Below are 17,099 nucleotides of genomic sequence, written 5' to 3'. Positions count from 1 at the left end.
GATGTCCATAAATTTAGTGATGGGTACTAATGAGAAATGACACCGGGAAAAAGGTATTGAACACATGAAGAAAGAGTGGTGTAAAAAGCCATGGAAAGTCATGACACCAGCTTAAATCAATAATTAGAAAGCAATCCTGCGACTTAATAAAAAATATTAGCTAGTTCAATTGCTAGGTGTCACATTACCAAGATGCCACACAGGAAACTTCTCATGAGTAAAACCAATAAGCCATCGCAAGACCTTTACAACGTTACTGTTGCAAAACATACTGATGGCATTGGAAGAATTTCTAAACTACTGAAGACTATAATTTCACAATATACCAGCCACAAGCAGGTGTGCCCTGTAAGATTTTAGACAAGAATTACAGGCGGAAAAGGAGTGTAGCATGCAAATCTGTTTATTAGAATAAAAATTTATTTAATTTCATTTAACAAGGTTAGTATCAAAGATCAAAAATACAATGTAAACCAAAAGGACAGTGAAAATACATAATTCATGGTAACGGCAAATCATGGGCAATATGGAAGGTAAAAGGTGGACACAGATGACAATTATGTATCAAAAAAGTAAGGTGCAGGTGCATGTACAAGTTTCCCAATTATAGCAGCAAAGACGGTATAGGCTTTATCAGAATAATAGTCCAACTTGCTCAGATACTATTAATACACAATTATGGATTGATTCTGATCTGTATTATAAATGGTGCGGGAATGAACCACCTCCCCTTATAATGAAGTCCCCAGCATATGTTTCGCTTTCTTACCAGATTGCCATATGAATTAGCCAATTAGCCACCTTACTCAGGAGACCTACTGGAGCTCGTATGGATGCAAAATACACCCAGAAAACAGTTAAGTTTGGTGGTGGAAAGATCATGGTCTGGGGTTACATTCAGTATGGGGGTGTGTGAAACATTTACAAGGTGGAAGACAATATCAATAGCCTAAAATATCAAGAAGTATTACCTACCGCTTACATTCCCGATCATAAAAGGGGTCAAATTCTGCAGCAGAATGGTGCTCCATCTCATACATCCATCTCTACAACAAAGTTCCTCCTAGAAAAGAAGATAAAGGTGCTCAAGGATTGGCCAGCCTAGTCACCAGACATGAACATCATTGAGCATGTGTGGGGTAGGATGAAAGAGGAAGCTTGGAAGACAAAACCTAAGAATCTAGATGAACTCTGGGAGGCATGTAAGACTGCATTCTTTGCTATTCCTGATGACTTCATCAATATATTGTATGAATCACTGTTGAACCACATGGATGCAGTCCTTCAAGCTCATGAAAGTCACACAAAATATTAAATATGGCTCTAATAGCAACACAACTTCACTCACCAAAGTTATGCAACATATCTTTGTATTAGAAGTTAATTATTTATTTTGATTTTCACATTACTGTCTGTGGGCGACAAAACTTTTGTCTTGCCAAAATCTGACCTTTATGTGTTTATTAAATGATCAATATTTCTGCTTTGCAGCAACTCTATTTTCATAACCGAAACCAAATTTGGGAGGGTTTCAGCTTTCAAAAGAGTAATTTATAAAACCAATGGATGAATTTAAAGTCAGGTTATAAGCTTTTATTTACATAACATGGATAAGCGACAGAACTTCTGTCAGGGAGTGTATGTTTTGCAACAGTTGTGAAGGTCTTGCGATGGCTTAGACTAGGTTCACATTTCCGTCAATTTGTATCAGTCACAATCCGCGGCTCTGGTAAACAACGGAATCCGTTTGGCAGATTCTGTTGTTCCCATATACTTGTATGAGTGGCAGATTGTGACTGATGATGCTGCGTTGCATCCTCCGCCTGACTGATCAGTCGTGGAACGACTGACAGTCGGGCGGCAAGAACGCAGCATGTAGCATTTTTTGAGCAGCTGAATCCTTTTGATTTCGCTGTGCATGCTCTCTCTCGGCGGCCGAACAATCAGCTGATCGTCCGGCAGCCACCTTCTGTGAGTGATAAGCTGATCACCCGGCGGCCGGCTAATGAGAGCGATCAGCTGATCACCCGGCGGCCGGATGATGAGAGCGATCAGCTGATCACCCGGCGGCCGGATGATGAGAGCGATCAGCTGATCACCCGGCGGCCGGCTAATGAGAGCGATCAGCTGATCGGTCTCTCATGTTTTACAACGGAGTCTGACAATTAATTCTTATTCTTGTCATCCGTTGTACAACGCATCAGTCACAAGCGTCAAGCAATGCATGTGACTAATGGAAAACAACGGAAATGTGAACCTAACCTTATTAGTTTTACTCATGAGAAGTTTCCTGTGTGGCACCTTGGTAATGTGACACCTATCAGTTGAACTAGCTGATATTTTTTATTAAGTCGCAGGATTGCTTTCTAATTATTGATTTTAAGCTGGTGTCACGACTTTCCATGGCTTTTTACACCACTCTTTCTTCATGTGTTCAATACCTTTTTCCCTGTGTCATTTCTCATTATTACCCATCACTAAATTTATGGACATCTATGGTTTGATCTCTTTGCGTGTGTAGATTGGATAACATCTGGTGAAAAATTCTTCTCAATAGCACCTTTTTAAATCTATTAGAAAATTCGGTGACATGTTCATTACTTATTTCACTTTCTGGATATACAATTTTTATTGAATCCCATGTGATGTGCATATACTGTATAGTGGCTCCTGTGAGATGTGTATATACAGCAGTCTCTGTGTCTCCTCTGTAAAGTATAAATTGCAGACCCCCCCCCCCTGCTTGATTTCTATAAATAAGACATGGGTAGTTTTTCCTCTACAATGTTACTACAATGTTGGTTTAGTCCCCATCTTTTCATTTTCACAATGGATAGCAGGAGAAATTGGACCGCACAATTTACCCACTTTATCCTAAATGTCCACAAATGGTCCGAAACTGCAGTTTGGACAAATGGCACGGCACAGAAAGGGAGAAGTGCTGTTTCGCTTTTTTTTTTTTTCCCAGCAGAAATTTAGCTCTATTTGGAATAGATTACCATGTTTGCAGAGCCCTTGAAATACAAGAACAGAAAACACCCCATAAATTACTCTATTTTAAAAATGATACTCATTTTAACGTATTTACCTAGGCAGGTAGTGTTTTGATACCACCAATACAATTTGATTTACTTATTTATAACTAAGTAACGCTTATGATTCTTTCTTGTGCAAAATGATTAACGCACCTCAAATTTTATTGCACCGATTCTTCTGTTCACACAATACATCTAATGTGGCCCCAATATTACATGGTTGTGTCTAAAATAGATGGCGCACCCGTTGGTTTTCAGTTGATTTAATTCAAGGTCCCATTCCATGCTCACAGAGGTACATGAACAATATTATTCTTAAAAGAATTAATACTCAGAAGGGAGTCATGCCGTTATATCAGTGTATATTGCTAACAAAGCAGCTGTCCCGCATTTGTATAGATTACGTGCTCTCGATCAGTAATATCAGTGTTCCAAAATGCTGCATTGCACAATACAAGAGTATAAAAGCTCAAATAATTTATTCAATACGTTAAAATCTGAAAACAGCTTGATTGAACAATATTATTGCATATTAAATTAACAAAGATCGCTAGTCCCAAATGATCCACAGCACAATATACCAGTAGCTAAATGGACACAGAATCTATGTCCACTGCTAAATTGTACACAAATACAAAGATATACAGTATATTTCTATCAGAATATAATGAGCAATGGTTGCCATCTAGTGGTGAAATAGTTGTATGCCACATCAATGAATAGTATGGCAAAATTCAATAGAAAGATAATCCCCATTGTAAAATATAAAACTTATATACTCGTTATCTGCCGGACAATACCCCCCGGCACGTGTTTCGTATCTGCTTCTTCAGGAACTTGACGGATACATTTATCAAACCAAAAGAACAAAACTGACAGATGGTCGAGTATAGAAAAAATCTTTATTAATTAAAAAAGACAAACAGTTGGCAGGTTTACAGTAAAGGGGCTTCACAGCAATTAAAATCAAACCGCATTAAAAACACATACTGATAGACATTGTACCAACTTTATACATAACAATAAAGGGTGATTTACACGCTGCGACATCGCTTATGATATATCGTCGGGGTCACGTCGTTAGTGACGCACATCCGGCGCCGTTAGTGACATCACAGCGTGACACTCCAAGGAGCGATGTTCAACGATCGCAAAAATGTCTAAAACCGCTGATCGTTGACACGTCGCTCCTTTTCCAAATATCGTTGGTGGTGCATGCCGCTGGTTGTTAGTCGCTCCTGCGGCGCCACACATCGCTATGTGTGACGCCGCAGGAACGACGAACATCTCCTTACCTGCGTCCACGGCAATGAGGAAGGAAGGAGGTGGACGTCATGTTCCGGCCGCTGATCTCCGCCCCTCCTCTGCTATTGGGTGGCCGCTTAGTGACGCCGAACGCACCTTCCCCTTGAAGGAGGGATTGTTCGGCGGTCACAGGGACGTTGCTGACAAGGTATGTGCGTGTGACGCTGCCGTAGCGATAATGTTCGCTACGGCAGCGATCACCAAATGTCGCACCAACGACGGGGGCGGGTGCTATTGCGCACGTTATCGCTAGCGATGTCGCAGCGTGTAAAGCACCCATTAGTGCCAGAAAAGAGTGTGAGATTTAGCAAATCAGGAGTATACAGTGTGTCCACCCATATCCTGTCCACCGCCATTAACTTGAGAACGGCGGCAGCTATAGGCATAGAAGTGGTGTCTAGGTATAGTAAAGTATCTATGTGCTACGCAATGAAACCACCTATAGCGCCACCTGGTGGAAAACAACGGAGTTAGCATTTTTATCTTGAAAATGGAATGAGATAGAGAAAAAAAGTGAATTACAAAGTTGTAGGGCATAATCAATTCAATACGAATCATCACCTTGCATACAGAAATGCTATGATTAAAACGTGTAAAACTCACAAGGCTGCGGACGTGAAGCAATACCTCATGGAGACCTTCCTACAAGTCATTGGGGTATGGTGGCTGCGTGGAGTGGCCTCCATACTCACCTGACCTGACCCCATTGGACTTCTTTCATCAAACAGCAGGTGTATGCGACCCCTTCACCAATATTGCAGGACCTACGACGATGTATTACAGATGCGTGTGCAAACATGTCACCTACCGTATTGCACAACGTGCAGTAAGATACAGTATGCTGTCCAGATGTGCATTGCAAAGTTAAATGAGAGCCATATGCGTGATCAGCATTCAATGTTTTGGGGGAGTCATGGGTTTCATATCATAGCATTTCTGTATACAAGGTGTCGATTCCTATTGAATTGATTATGCCCTACAGTTTTTTAATTAACTTTTTTTTCTCTATCTCGTTCCGTTTTTCGAGATAAAAATGCTAACTCCATTGTTTTCCACCAGGTGGCGCATGGCTACTTTACTATACCTAGACACCACTTCTATGCCTATTGCTGATGCCGTTCTCAAGTTCTTGGCGGTGGACACACTGTATTTGACTTGTATAATGTGCATGTATATACCAAGGAATTGATTACAACCAGTGTAGAGTTAAAGTGCTAAGTGCAAACCCAAGGTACCATGTTATGCAATAATGTATACAGGTGTATATACGTGTATGTCAAATAGAATTTTTCCATGTATCTATAGTGGATTATAAGTACATCTACCAGTATATAACTAATGTGCTCAGTGCCAACGAAATGATTATAGTTATGCAACTGAAGCCTGTTCGTTGGTAGCATGTACATTCATTAACCATACTTGATTATCACGTGTTGTGCATAGCTGCGGTGCAAAAAGTACGCCAGACTGTCTAACGATCCTCAAAGCTGGATAGAAATGGGTACAAAAAGTAGATCGCTGCTGTCAAATAGTTAAAAGGGTTGTTAAACCATATTTTTTATTGTCTAGTTTGATATTATATTTTGCATTCTGAGCCCATCTTCTCCCTGCTCCCCTTCCCTCCTCCCTCACAGCACAGCGCCTCGCGTCTCTTGCTTGCAGCGTTCTGCTGTGAGGGAGGGGGAGCAGGGAGCAGATGGGCTCAGAATGCAGCCGGCTGCACGATGTGACGTGTGCAGCACTTGACTGGGACGTCACTGGAGCGGGAACAGCGGTCTGCAATAGCGCCTGTCACAGGCACTATTGCCAACACAAGGTATTTGAGAGAAACATTGTTTCTCAATATAATATCGAACTAGACAATAAGAAATATGGGTGAACCACCCCTTTAAATCATAGTAAACTATTAAAGTATTAAAAACCACACCATATTCTTTACCAGAAAGAGATCAGAGTGCATGTGACCCGCACGCTGATGCACATTTTTGGCTAACTTTTTATACAAGATCCTGGTTTCTTCCACTTCACCATACAAGGTTGGAGCACCTGGTCTGGGAGGTCAACACATCTGACAAATGTATTATAGGCCATTACACAAATTTGGATTCTGATTGTCCCATATAGCCCTCTCTTCAATTGTCAGTGGTGACCGTATGCAAGGTTGTCAGCATATAGACTTTTTTTTTTTTTATTCTACCTTTTTTTGCATGAAGTTGTTCACTTACAAGTGCAAATTGGTTTCCCCTTCCACTCTGCACGTCAGGACACCTACTGTAATTGGAAACTTCTGTTTGTTTGAATTGTCTCACAGGCCCTTGTGTTTTATAGGGATCTCATATAGAGGGTTGCTTGTATAACAGTTGTATACATTGTACCTTTTTAGGCTAATATGGCTTTATTAGCAACTACATATGTTCTTCCTGCAGAATTTCAGTCCATCCTTGATATTTTCTTGGAGAGAATTGGCTTCTTTGCTTCCTTTCTTGACACCAGGCCAGCCTCCAAAAGTGTTTTCCTGCTGTGTATGCAGATGAACTGACACCTGCTTGCTGCCATAAGCTCTGCACTGCTGTTGAAGCTATCCTTAGCTGAATACTCTTTGAGACTGTCCTGCCACTTGATGGACTTTCTTTTGTGGCCTGAAGTCTTGTTTACAGCAACTGAATCTCTGTCTTTTGTAGCTATAGATAATAATCCAATAAGCTATTTATTTATGGGCAGTATTACAAGCAGCAATGTCTGTGCCTGCAAATCCCTTTTGATGCAAATCAATGATGACTACATATGTTTCTATAGAGGGTAACCATGGTTAACAAAAGTATAAGATTTCAAGCATCAGCACCCTTTTTCACCTCTTCACCCCTGGCCAATTTTCAGTTTTTTGGGGGTTTTTTTGTTGTTTTTTTTTTTTTTTCCTGCACTTCTTCCAAGAGCCATAAGTTGTTTTTTTTTGTTTTTTTTTTTACTTGTTCGTCATTCTTGTCATATGAGGGTTTGTTTTTTGCAAGACCAGTTGTACTTTTAAATGAAGCCATAAGTTTTTTACCATATAGTGTACTGGAAAACTGCAAAAAAAAATTGCAAGTGTGCAAAAATTGCAAAAAAGTGCGATTGCATGATTGTTTCTGAGATATTTTATTTACCGTGTTCACTATATGGTAAAACTGACATGTCGGTGTGATGCCTCAGGTCAGTACTAGTTCATCGACACCAAACATGTATAGGTTTACTTTTATCGAAGGGGTTAAAAAAAAAATCAGAAGTTTGTCCAAAAAAAGTGGCGCACTTTTTGCACCATTTTCTGCGACCTGTAGTGTTCTACTTTTTCAGGATCTATGGATGTAATGTAAAATGTAATTTTAGCGTGTGGAACACATGTTGACAGCACCATTTAAGGAGTTAACTGGCACTGGTGGAACGCGGATCCACTCGTGTCTGTGAGGTACACGTCAGCTGTACAAATCAGCTGACATGTGCGCGGATCCCCGCTGGCTGCCAGCAGCAGCCGGCGGTGATTACACTATGACCGCTTAGGATGTAAGTTTATTGCCCGTGGTCGTTAAGGGGTTAAAGTTTGCTCTTACAAATCAATCAGCATGACAGAGTGAAATTGACTGCTTTGTCGATTTCTGATCGAACTAGAAGATAAATGATTTCAGCAGGTGATTTTCTGGCAGAGTTAAGAATCAGTGAAAATTGAGTTTTGGGGATTAAGTTGGCTTTCATAGCAAGTAATGACTACAATTTGTTTGTAATTCGTTTTTTGGTTTTGTAATTAATTTACGGTAGTAAGCTACCTAAAAACTTTAGAAATTATCATTTGTTTTCATTGTCCATAGATTTACTATATTGAACAAGGCCATGTGCAATTGAATCTACACAAGTCTGAACGGATTTTAAAGGCTGGAGACTTCTTTTTCGTTCCTCCAGGTAAAAAAAAAACAAAACATGTTTTATGTTGTGTTTTTGTTTTTTTCTTTAATTTTTTGCAGACCTAAAAGCTATAAAATGACACTTACAAAGTAAAAAGAGCAACTGCCTAATGTATAGTTTCTCCTTGTGCAAGTGGAACTGCTCTCGACCACTGAAAAATGGATGCCACAAGACTTCAAAAGGTGTACTGTGCTTTCTACCAAGACAGTTTGCAAACATGTTTTCTGGTGACATTTCTGTGGGTTGTAAAGTGTGACCTCCCTCTACAGAACCTCTAGCACGTCCCACAGATGCTCAGGTTGAAATTTTGAGAATTTGGCGACCAAGTTAACACAATGAGCTATTTATTATGTTCCTTAATCCATTCCGGAACAATTTATGATGTGTGCTAGGGCACATTATTCCGCTAACCTTCCAAATTTTAGTGGTATACCTGAACTGCAACAATATTTAGGTAAATGGGAAAAGCAACATCCCCGTAACTTGCAAGACTCAAGGTTACCCAGCATAAAATGGCCACGAGTATATCGCTACAAAAAGAAGACAAGCTGGTGGAGGCAGTGCCGTCTTGTACCATCTGTTCACCAGGCAAATGACATAAAAGCACCCCACTATTCACATATTGTGAAAGAAACCTTGAATAATGAGGATCAGGTCTCATTAATCAATTTCTCCATGGTCTGGCTGTTAATATCTTTAGGTACCTTTGTTAATGGGGAGGGATCAGTTTGAACAACTGTCCAGTCTGCATCTACACAGCCGCATGTGATGAACTTTGCATTGTACAGTGTTTTATACAGTGTTTTATATCTCTAATATATAAAGCTGAATTTGTGTGTGTTTGTATGTCCGCTAAAGGAATCCGCACTGTCGCATTTACAATCACGAAATTTTGCACAGACGCCCCATGTGACTCAGGGAACGTCATAGACTGTTTTGACCGGAAAATTTAACCCCGCGCTTTACAGTTGCGCCCAAAAAAACATGTCTCCATTCAACTGAATGGATGTGGGAGCCTAGAGGCTATTAATAGCAACTGTTAGTGGTTGCTATAGGAACAACATAAACTGTTAGTATAAGAAGCTTATGTGTGAGGTAATAAGATGTCGGTGGGGAGACGGATAGAGAGAGACAGAAAAAGACAGCCAGCCCGGGCAATAAGACAGACACAAACTCGAAGAGAGACAGTTATTATCCCGGGCAATGCCCGGGTACTTCAGCTTATATATATATATATATATATATATATATATATATATATATATATATATATATATATATATATATATATATATATATATATATATATATATATATATATATATATATATATATATATATATATATATATATATATATATAATTACTAGAAGGTGGCCCGATTCTACGCATCGGGTATTCTAGAATTTACGTATTGTGTAGTTAATGTATGATTTTTGTTATATATATATATATATATATATATATATATTTGTGTGTAGTTACCAAGTGTTTGTGTAGGGCGCTGTACATGTTCTGGGTGTTGTCTGGGTGTGACGGGGGGTGAGAGCGGTGTTGTATGTGTTTGTTGCGTGTTTGTGGAGCGTTGTGTGTGTGTTGCGCGGTTTGTGTGGGTGTGGGTGTGGTGTGTTTTGGGGGGAGGTATGTTTTGTGCAATGTGTGTGTTGTGCGGTATATGCGTATATTTATGTATGCCGCGGTGTTCGTGTGTTGGGTGTTGTGTGTGTGTGTGTAGCGTTGTCTGTGTGTGTGGGTGTCTGTGTATGGCGGTGTTTGTGGTTCCCAGTGTGTGTGTGTGTGTTGGGGGGAGGTGTGCACCTCCCATCGTGCTCCATCCCCCATGCTGCGCACCCCCCATCATGCCCCATCCCCCATGCTGCGCACCCCCCATTGTGCCCCATCCCCCATGCTGCACACTCCCCATCGTGCTACATCCCCCATGCTGCGCACTCCCCATCGTGCTACATCCCCCATGCTGCGCACCCCCCATCGTGCTACATCCCCCATGCTGCGCACTCCCCATCGTGCTACATCCCCCATGCTGCGCACCCCCCATCGTGCTACATCCCCCATGCTGCGCACTCTCCATCGTGCTACATCCCCCATGCTGCGCACTCCCCATCGTGCTACATCCCCCATGCTGCGCACTCCCCATCGTGCTACATCCCCATGCTGCGCACTCCCCATCGTGCTACATCCCCCATGCTGCGCACTCCCCATCGTGCTACATCCCCCATCGTGCTACATCCCCCCATCGTGCTACATCCCCCCATCGTGCTACATCCCCCATGCTGCGCACTCCCTATCGTGCTCCATCCGCCATGCTGCGCACCCGCCATCGTGCTCCATCCGCCATGCTGCGCACTCCCCATCGTGCTACATCCCCCATGCTGCGCACTCCCCATCGTGCTACATCCCCCATGCTGCGCACCCCCCATCGTGCTCCATCCGCCATGCTGCGCACTCCCCATCGTGCTACATCCCCCATGCTGCGCACTCTCCATCGTGCTACATCCCCCATGCTGCGCACTCCCCATCGTGCTACATCCCCCATGCTGCGCACCCCCCATCGTGCTACATCTCCCATGCTATAATAGTTCTCCTATTATACTCAGAGAGGAGTATAATAGGAGGACTGTAATAGGAGGAGTAGTCCTGGGGGGAGAGGAGTATAATGCCGGCTCCCTGCACATGTGTACCGGGAGCCGGTGTACGCTGGTAACTATGATACACATCGGGTAACTAAGGAACCTTAGTTACCCGATGTGTATAATGTTACCAGCATTCACCGGCTCCGTCACGATCCCAGCATTGCAAGTTTATGTCTGGCGAGGCGTGCGGAGGGCCGGGGCAAGCAGCCAATCCATGCGGAGGGCAGGGCCAGGCCGAGGCGAGCGACCAATCCGTGGGGGGGGGCGGAGCCGAGGTGAGGCGAGCAGCCAATCCGTGTGGGGGGCGGGGCCATGGCGAGCCCAGCGGCCAATCAGCTTTGTGTCACCGTAAGGACACAATTTTGGAGCAAGACAGACAGACAGACTCCTTCGTCCCAGCCTCCCCCAGCATCAGCCTCCTCCTCCCAGCCTCCCCCAGCATCAGCCTCTCTCCTCCCAGCATCAGCCTCTCTCCTCCCAGCATCAGCCTCTCTCATCCCAGCATCAGCCTCTCTCCTCCCAGCATCAGCCTCTCCTCTCTGTCCCCAACATCAGCCTGTCTCCTCCCAGCCTTTCCCAGGATCAGCCTCTCTCCTCCCAGCCTATCTCCTCCCAGCCTCCCCCAGCATCAGCCTCCCCCAGCATCAGCCTCTCTCCTTCCAGCCTCCCCCATCATCAGCCTCTCTCCTTCCAGCCTCCCTCAGCATCAGTCTCCCTCTCCCAACCTTCCGAACGATCAGCCTCTCTCCTCCAAGCCTCCGTCCTCCCAGCCTTCCCCAGCATCAGCTTTCCCCTCCCAGCCTCCCTCAGCATCAGCCTTCCCCAGCATCAGCCTCTCTCCTTCCAGCCTCCCCCAGCATCAGCCTCTCTCCTTCCAGCCTCCCTCAGCATCAGCCTCCCCTTCCCAGCCTTCCCCAGGATCAGCCTCTCTCTTCTCCCAGCCTCCTTCCTCCCAGCCTCCCTCTCCCAGCCTCCCTCAGCATCAGCCTTCCCCTCCCAGTCTCCCCCAGCATCAGCCTCCCCAAGCATCAGCCTCCACCAGCATCAGCCTCTCTCCTTCCAGCCTCCCCCAGCATCAGCCTCCCCCAGCATCAGCCTCTCTTCCCAGCCTCCCTCGTCCCAGCCTCCCCCAGCATCAGCCTTCCCCTCCCAGCCTCCCTCAGCATCAGCCTCTCTCCTCCCAGCATCAGCCTCTCTCCTCCCAGCATCAGCCTCTCCTCTCTGTCCCCAGCATCAGCCTCTCTCCTCCCAGCCTTCCACAGCATCAGCCTCTCTCCTCCCAGCCTCTCTCCTCCCAGCCTCCCGCAGCATCAGCCTCCCCCAGCATCAGCCTCTCTCCTTCCAGCCTCCCCCAGCATCAGCCTCTCTCCTTCCAGCTTCCCTCAGCATCAACCTCCCTCTCCCAGCCTTCCCCAGGATCAGCCTCTCTCCTCCCAGCCTCCGTCCTCCCAGCCTTCCCCAGCATCAGCTTTCCCCTCCCAGCCTCCCTCAGCATCAGCCTTCCCCTCCCAGCCTCCCTCAGCATCAGCCTTCCCCAGCATCAGCCTCTCTCCTCCCAGCCTCAGCCTCTCTCCTTCCAGCCTCCCCCAGCATCAGCCTCTCTCCTTCCAGCCTCCCTCAGCATCAGCCTCCCCTTCCCAGCCTTCCCCAGGATCAGCCTCTCTCCTCCCAGCCTCCTTCCTCCCAGCCTCCCTCTCTCAGCCTCCCTCAGCTTCAGCGTCCCCCTCCCAGCCTTCCCCAAGATCAGCCTCTCTGCTCCGTGCCTCCTCCAGCACGCCGTGCTCCTCTGCCGACACTCACACACCCGATCCCGACACTCACACACACCCGACCGATCGCATACACTCACACACACACCCGACCGATCGCATACACTCACACACACCCGACCGATCGCATACACTCACACCCGACCGATCGCATACACTCACACACACCCGATCGCATACACTCACACACACAGACACTGACGATATCGCACATACGCGCTCACAGTCACAACATCCGGAGATACCACATGCTTCTGGCCATGTGATCCTCCGTCAGGTCCTGGAAGGTCACAACAGCACAGTATCGAGGCCGAGAAGCAAGCGATATCGCCGGATGCTGTGAGTGTGTGGATGCGATGTGTGTGTGAGGTGTGTGTGAGGTGTGTGTGAGGTGTGTGTGAGAGTGAGTGTGATCTGATGTGTGTGTATGTGTATGTGTGTGTGTGCTGTTATGTGTGTGCGTGTAGATCTTCCGCCGCTGCAGGACCTTGATGCGCTTGTAACCATGCTAGCATGCTAGCATGGTTACCAACTTATCCCGTCCCCCGCTCGCACGGGAGCCCACACCACTCCCGAGCGAGCAGGGGACGGGGGACGGGGGGGGTGGGGGGGGGGGGGAGTACAGTACTCACCTCCGTGACAGCCGTGTCAGTTCGGGGAATGCGCGGAGGGTGCGGGGGGAGTACAGTACTCACCTCCGTGACAGCCGTGTCAGTTCGGGGAATGCGCGGGGGGGGAGGGGGGCGGGGCCAGAGCTAGCGTGCATTGCGTGAGGGGGGCGGGGCATGGCGTGGCCGAATTGCCAATGCCTGCAGGGTGCCGGGGCGAGAGGCCAATCCGTGGGGGGGGCGGAGCCTGGGCGAGCGGCTGGCCAATCTGTTTGGGTGCGCAGCCTGGGCGAGCGGCCAATCCGTGTGGGGGGGCGGGGCCATGGCGAGACCAGCGGCCAATCAGCTTTGTGTCACCGTAAGGACACAATGTCACCGGAAGGACACAATTTTGAAGCATGACAGACAGACAGACAGACAGAATAAGGCAATTATATATATAGATTACATACAGTACAGACAAAAAGTTTGGACACACCTTGTCATTCAAAGAGTTTTCTTTTCATGACTGAAAATTTGTAGATTCATATTGAAGGCTTAAAAACTATAGGGTGCTTTACACGCTGCGACATCGCTAGCGATGTTGCGAGCGATAGCACCCGCCCCCATTGCTCGTGCGACAATTGGTGATCGCTGCCGTAGGGAACGTTATCGCTACGGCAGCGTCACACGCACATACCTTGACAGCGACATCGCTATGACCGCCAAACAATCCCTCCTTCAAGGAGGAGGGGCGTTCAGCGTCATAGCGGCAGCACTAAGCGACCGGCCAATAGCAGAGGAGGGAAGAACATCCCGCCCACCCTCTTCCTTCCTCATTGCCGGTGGACGCAGGTAAGGAGATGTTCCTCGTTCATGCGGTGTCACACATAGCAATGTGTGCTGCCGCAGGAACGACAAACAACATCGTACCTGCAGGAGCAACGATATTAAGGAAATGAACGACGTGTCAACGAGCAACGATTTTTCATGTTTTTGCGCTCGTTGATCGTCGCTCATTGGTGTCACACGCTGCGATGTCGCTAACGGCGCCGGATGTGCGTCACTAACGACGTGACCCCGACGATATATCGTTAGCGATGTCGCAGCGTGTAAAGCACCCTTATGAATTAACACATGTGGAATGAAATACTTAACAAAAAAGTGTGAAACAACTGAAAATATGTCTTATATTCTAGGTTCTTCAAAGTAGCCACCATTTGCTTTGATTACGGCTTTGCACACTCTTGGCATTCTCTTGATGAGCTTCAAGAGGTAGTCACCGGAAATGGTTCTCTCTTCACAGCTGTGCCCTGTCAGGTTAAATAAGTGGGATTTCTTGCCTTATAAATGGGGTTGGGACCATCAGTTGTGCAGAATTCTGGTGGATACACAGCTGATAGTCCTACTGAATAGACTGTTAGAATTTGTATTATGGCAAGAAAAAAGCAGCTCAGTAAAGAAAAAAAATCCTGCCTCCATTAGAGTCAATGGAGCTGGATTATTAGCAGCTCTGATTGGTTGCTATAGGAACGAAAGACATTCATAGTATAGCAAGCTTATGTGTGAGGTAATATATCGGTGGAGAAGGATAGAGACAGAGACAGACGGGGAAAGAGACAGACGGGGAAAGAGACAGACGGGGAAAGAGACAGACGGGGAAAGAGACAGACGGGGAAAGAGACAGACGGGGAAAGAGACAGACGGGGAAAGAGACAGACGGGGAAAGAGACAGACGGGGAAAGAGACAGACGGGGAAAGAGACAGACGGGGAAAGAGACAGACGGGGAAAGAGACAGACGGGGAAAGAGACAGACGGGGAAAGAGACAGACGGGGAAAGAGACAGACGGGGAAAGAGACAGACCGGGGAAAGAGACAGACCGGGGAAAGAGACAGACCGGGGAAAGAGACAGACCGGGGAAAGAGACAGACCGGGGAAAGAGACAGACCGGGGAAAGAGACAGACCGGGGAAAGGGACAGACCTGGGAAAGGGACAGACCTGGGAAAGGGACAGACCTGGGAAAGGGACAGACCTGGGAAAGGGACAGACCTGGGAAAGGGACAGACCTGGGAAAGGGACAGACCTGGGAAAGGGACAGACCTGGGAAAGGGACAGACCTGGGAAAGGGACAGACCTGGGAAAGGGACAGACCTGGGAAAGGGACAGACCTGGGAAAGGGACAGACCTGGGAAAGGGACAGACCTGGGAAAGGGACAGACCTGGGAAAGGGACAGACCTGGGAAAGGGACAGACCTGGGAAAGGGACAGACACACACACACACACACACACACACACACACACACACACACACACACACACACACACACACACACACACACACACACACACACACACACACACACACACACACACACACATAGAGAGAGACACAGACAGACACACAGAAACAGACAGGGAAAGAGATAGACAGACAGACAGGGAGAGAGATAGTTACTATCCCGGGCAACATCCGGGTACTACAGCTAGTAGGTATAACTCAAGTTATATAATGTACTGTCATGGCCAAAAGTTTTGAGAATGACACCAAAATTATTTTTTCACATGATCTGTTGCCCTCTGGTTTTTAATTGTTTGTCTGATGTTTACATCACACACAGAAATATAATTGCAATCATATTATGAGTACCAAAAGGTTATATTGACAGTTAGAATGAGTTAATGCAGCAAGTCAATATTTGCAGTGTTGGGGGTGTGGCCTGCATGCTGAAGGCAATGGCTGCTTAAGAGTGAAGCTCTGTGCTGTGGCTGTACAAACTGGCTCAAACCTGCTTCAAATCGCTGAGAACTCTCCTCTGAAACAGTGAGTAATCCCCCCTGCACAGTATGCCAAAGGGTAGACCCCGGAAATCTGGCCCCCCGGCAAAGCTTACTGACTTTTATCCCAGGGATTGGGGATCCCCCTCTCCTCAGAAGATGTCTGCTGCTGCAGTGTCTCCCTTACACCAGGAAGAGACAGGGTTGGGAAGCAGTGTCACAGGCACTCCTCTCACAGACGAAAGGCTGCAAGCCATGTTCAGTTCTCTGAGGTCATCACTGCAGGAGGATTTCAGGGATCTTAAGAACATGATTAAAGAATTTAAAGAGGAAATCAAATCACTGGGGGACCGTACAGACCATGTGGAGTCTAAAATGGCCGAACTTGCTCAGTCACACAATGATCTGATTGATGCTAACACAGCACTAGAGGAGGAGGTGGGAATACGGAAAAACAAGCTTGGGGATCTGGAAGATAGATCCAGAAGGAACAATCTTAAAATTAGGGTGTCAGTAGCTGATAAAGAGCTGCCAGATTTCTTTCACAAGTTTCTCCAACTACTGCTCCCAGAACACACAAAGAGATCTCATAGTGGATAGAATTCATAGAATCCCTAAACCTAAAGGTATCGACCACACTCTGCCCAGGGACACGCTGGCACGACTGCATTTTTATAAAACAAAGGAAGCAGTGCTCCAGATACTGAGGGATAACCCTATCCTCCCAGATGAATTTAATGATTTAAAGGTGTTCCCGGACCTGTCTGCTGCAACTCTGGCAAAAAGAAGAGAATTTTCCCAGTTCTCCAGAATCCTGAGGGAGCATGACATACACTATAAATGGGGATTCCCAGTGAAATTGATTATCTTCAGGGATTCTAAAACACATGTATGCCAGTCCCCTCCTCAACTGAGCAAACTACTTGAGTCCTGGGGATTACCCCTTACAATGCACTCAGACTCGCGCCGAGATCAGGGGGATGCTCAGAAGAAAAAGATCAATCCTGAGTGGGAACCAGCTTGAGGGAGTCTCGCCAGCC

At 46.4% G+C, this 17,099-nt stretch overlaps 1 protein-coding gene across 3 annotated transcripts in view; it reads left to right on the top strand.

Annotated features, from left to right (window-relative positions):
- The window catches only part of CENPC (centromere protein C), a 290,257-nt gene that overhangs the window by 265,342 nt on the left and 7,816 nt on the right, over positions 1 to 17,099 (top strand). For all 3 annotated transcript variants that reach the window (XM_075352390.1, XM_075352389.1, XM_075352388.1), the window contains one exon: positions 8,180 to 8,270. In XM_075352390.1, coding sequence (XP_075208505.1) covers positions 8,180 to 8,270 — 91 coding nt within the window. The remainder of the gene's footprint in view (positions 1 to 8,179; positions 8,271 to 17,099) is intronic.

The sequence above is a fragment of the Anomaloglossus baeobatrachus genome, chromosome 1 (genome assembly GCF_048569485.1).
Source record: "Anomaloglossus baeobatrachus isolate aAnoBae1 chromosome 1, aAnoBae1.hap1, whole genome shotgun sequence".
NCBI lineage: Eukaryota > Metazoa > Chordata > Amphibia > Anura > Aromobatidae > Anomaloglossus > Anomaloglossus baeobatrachus.
This window is presented reverse-complemented; position numbering and strand designations above follow the sequence as displayed.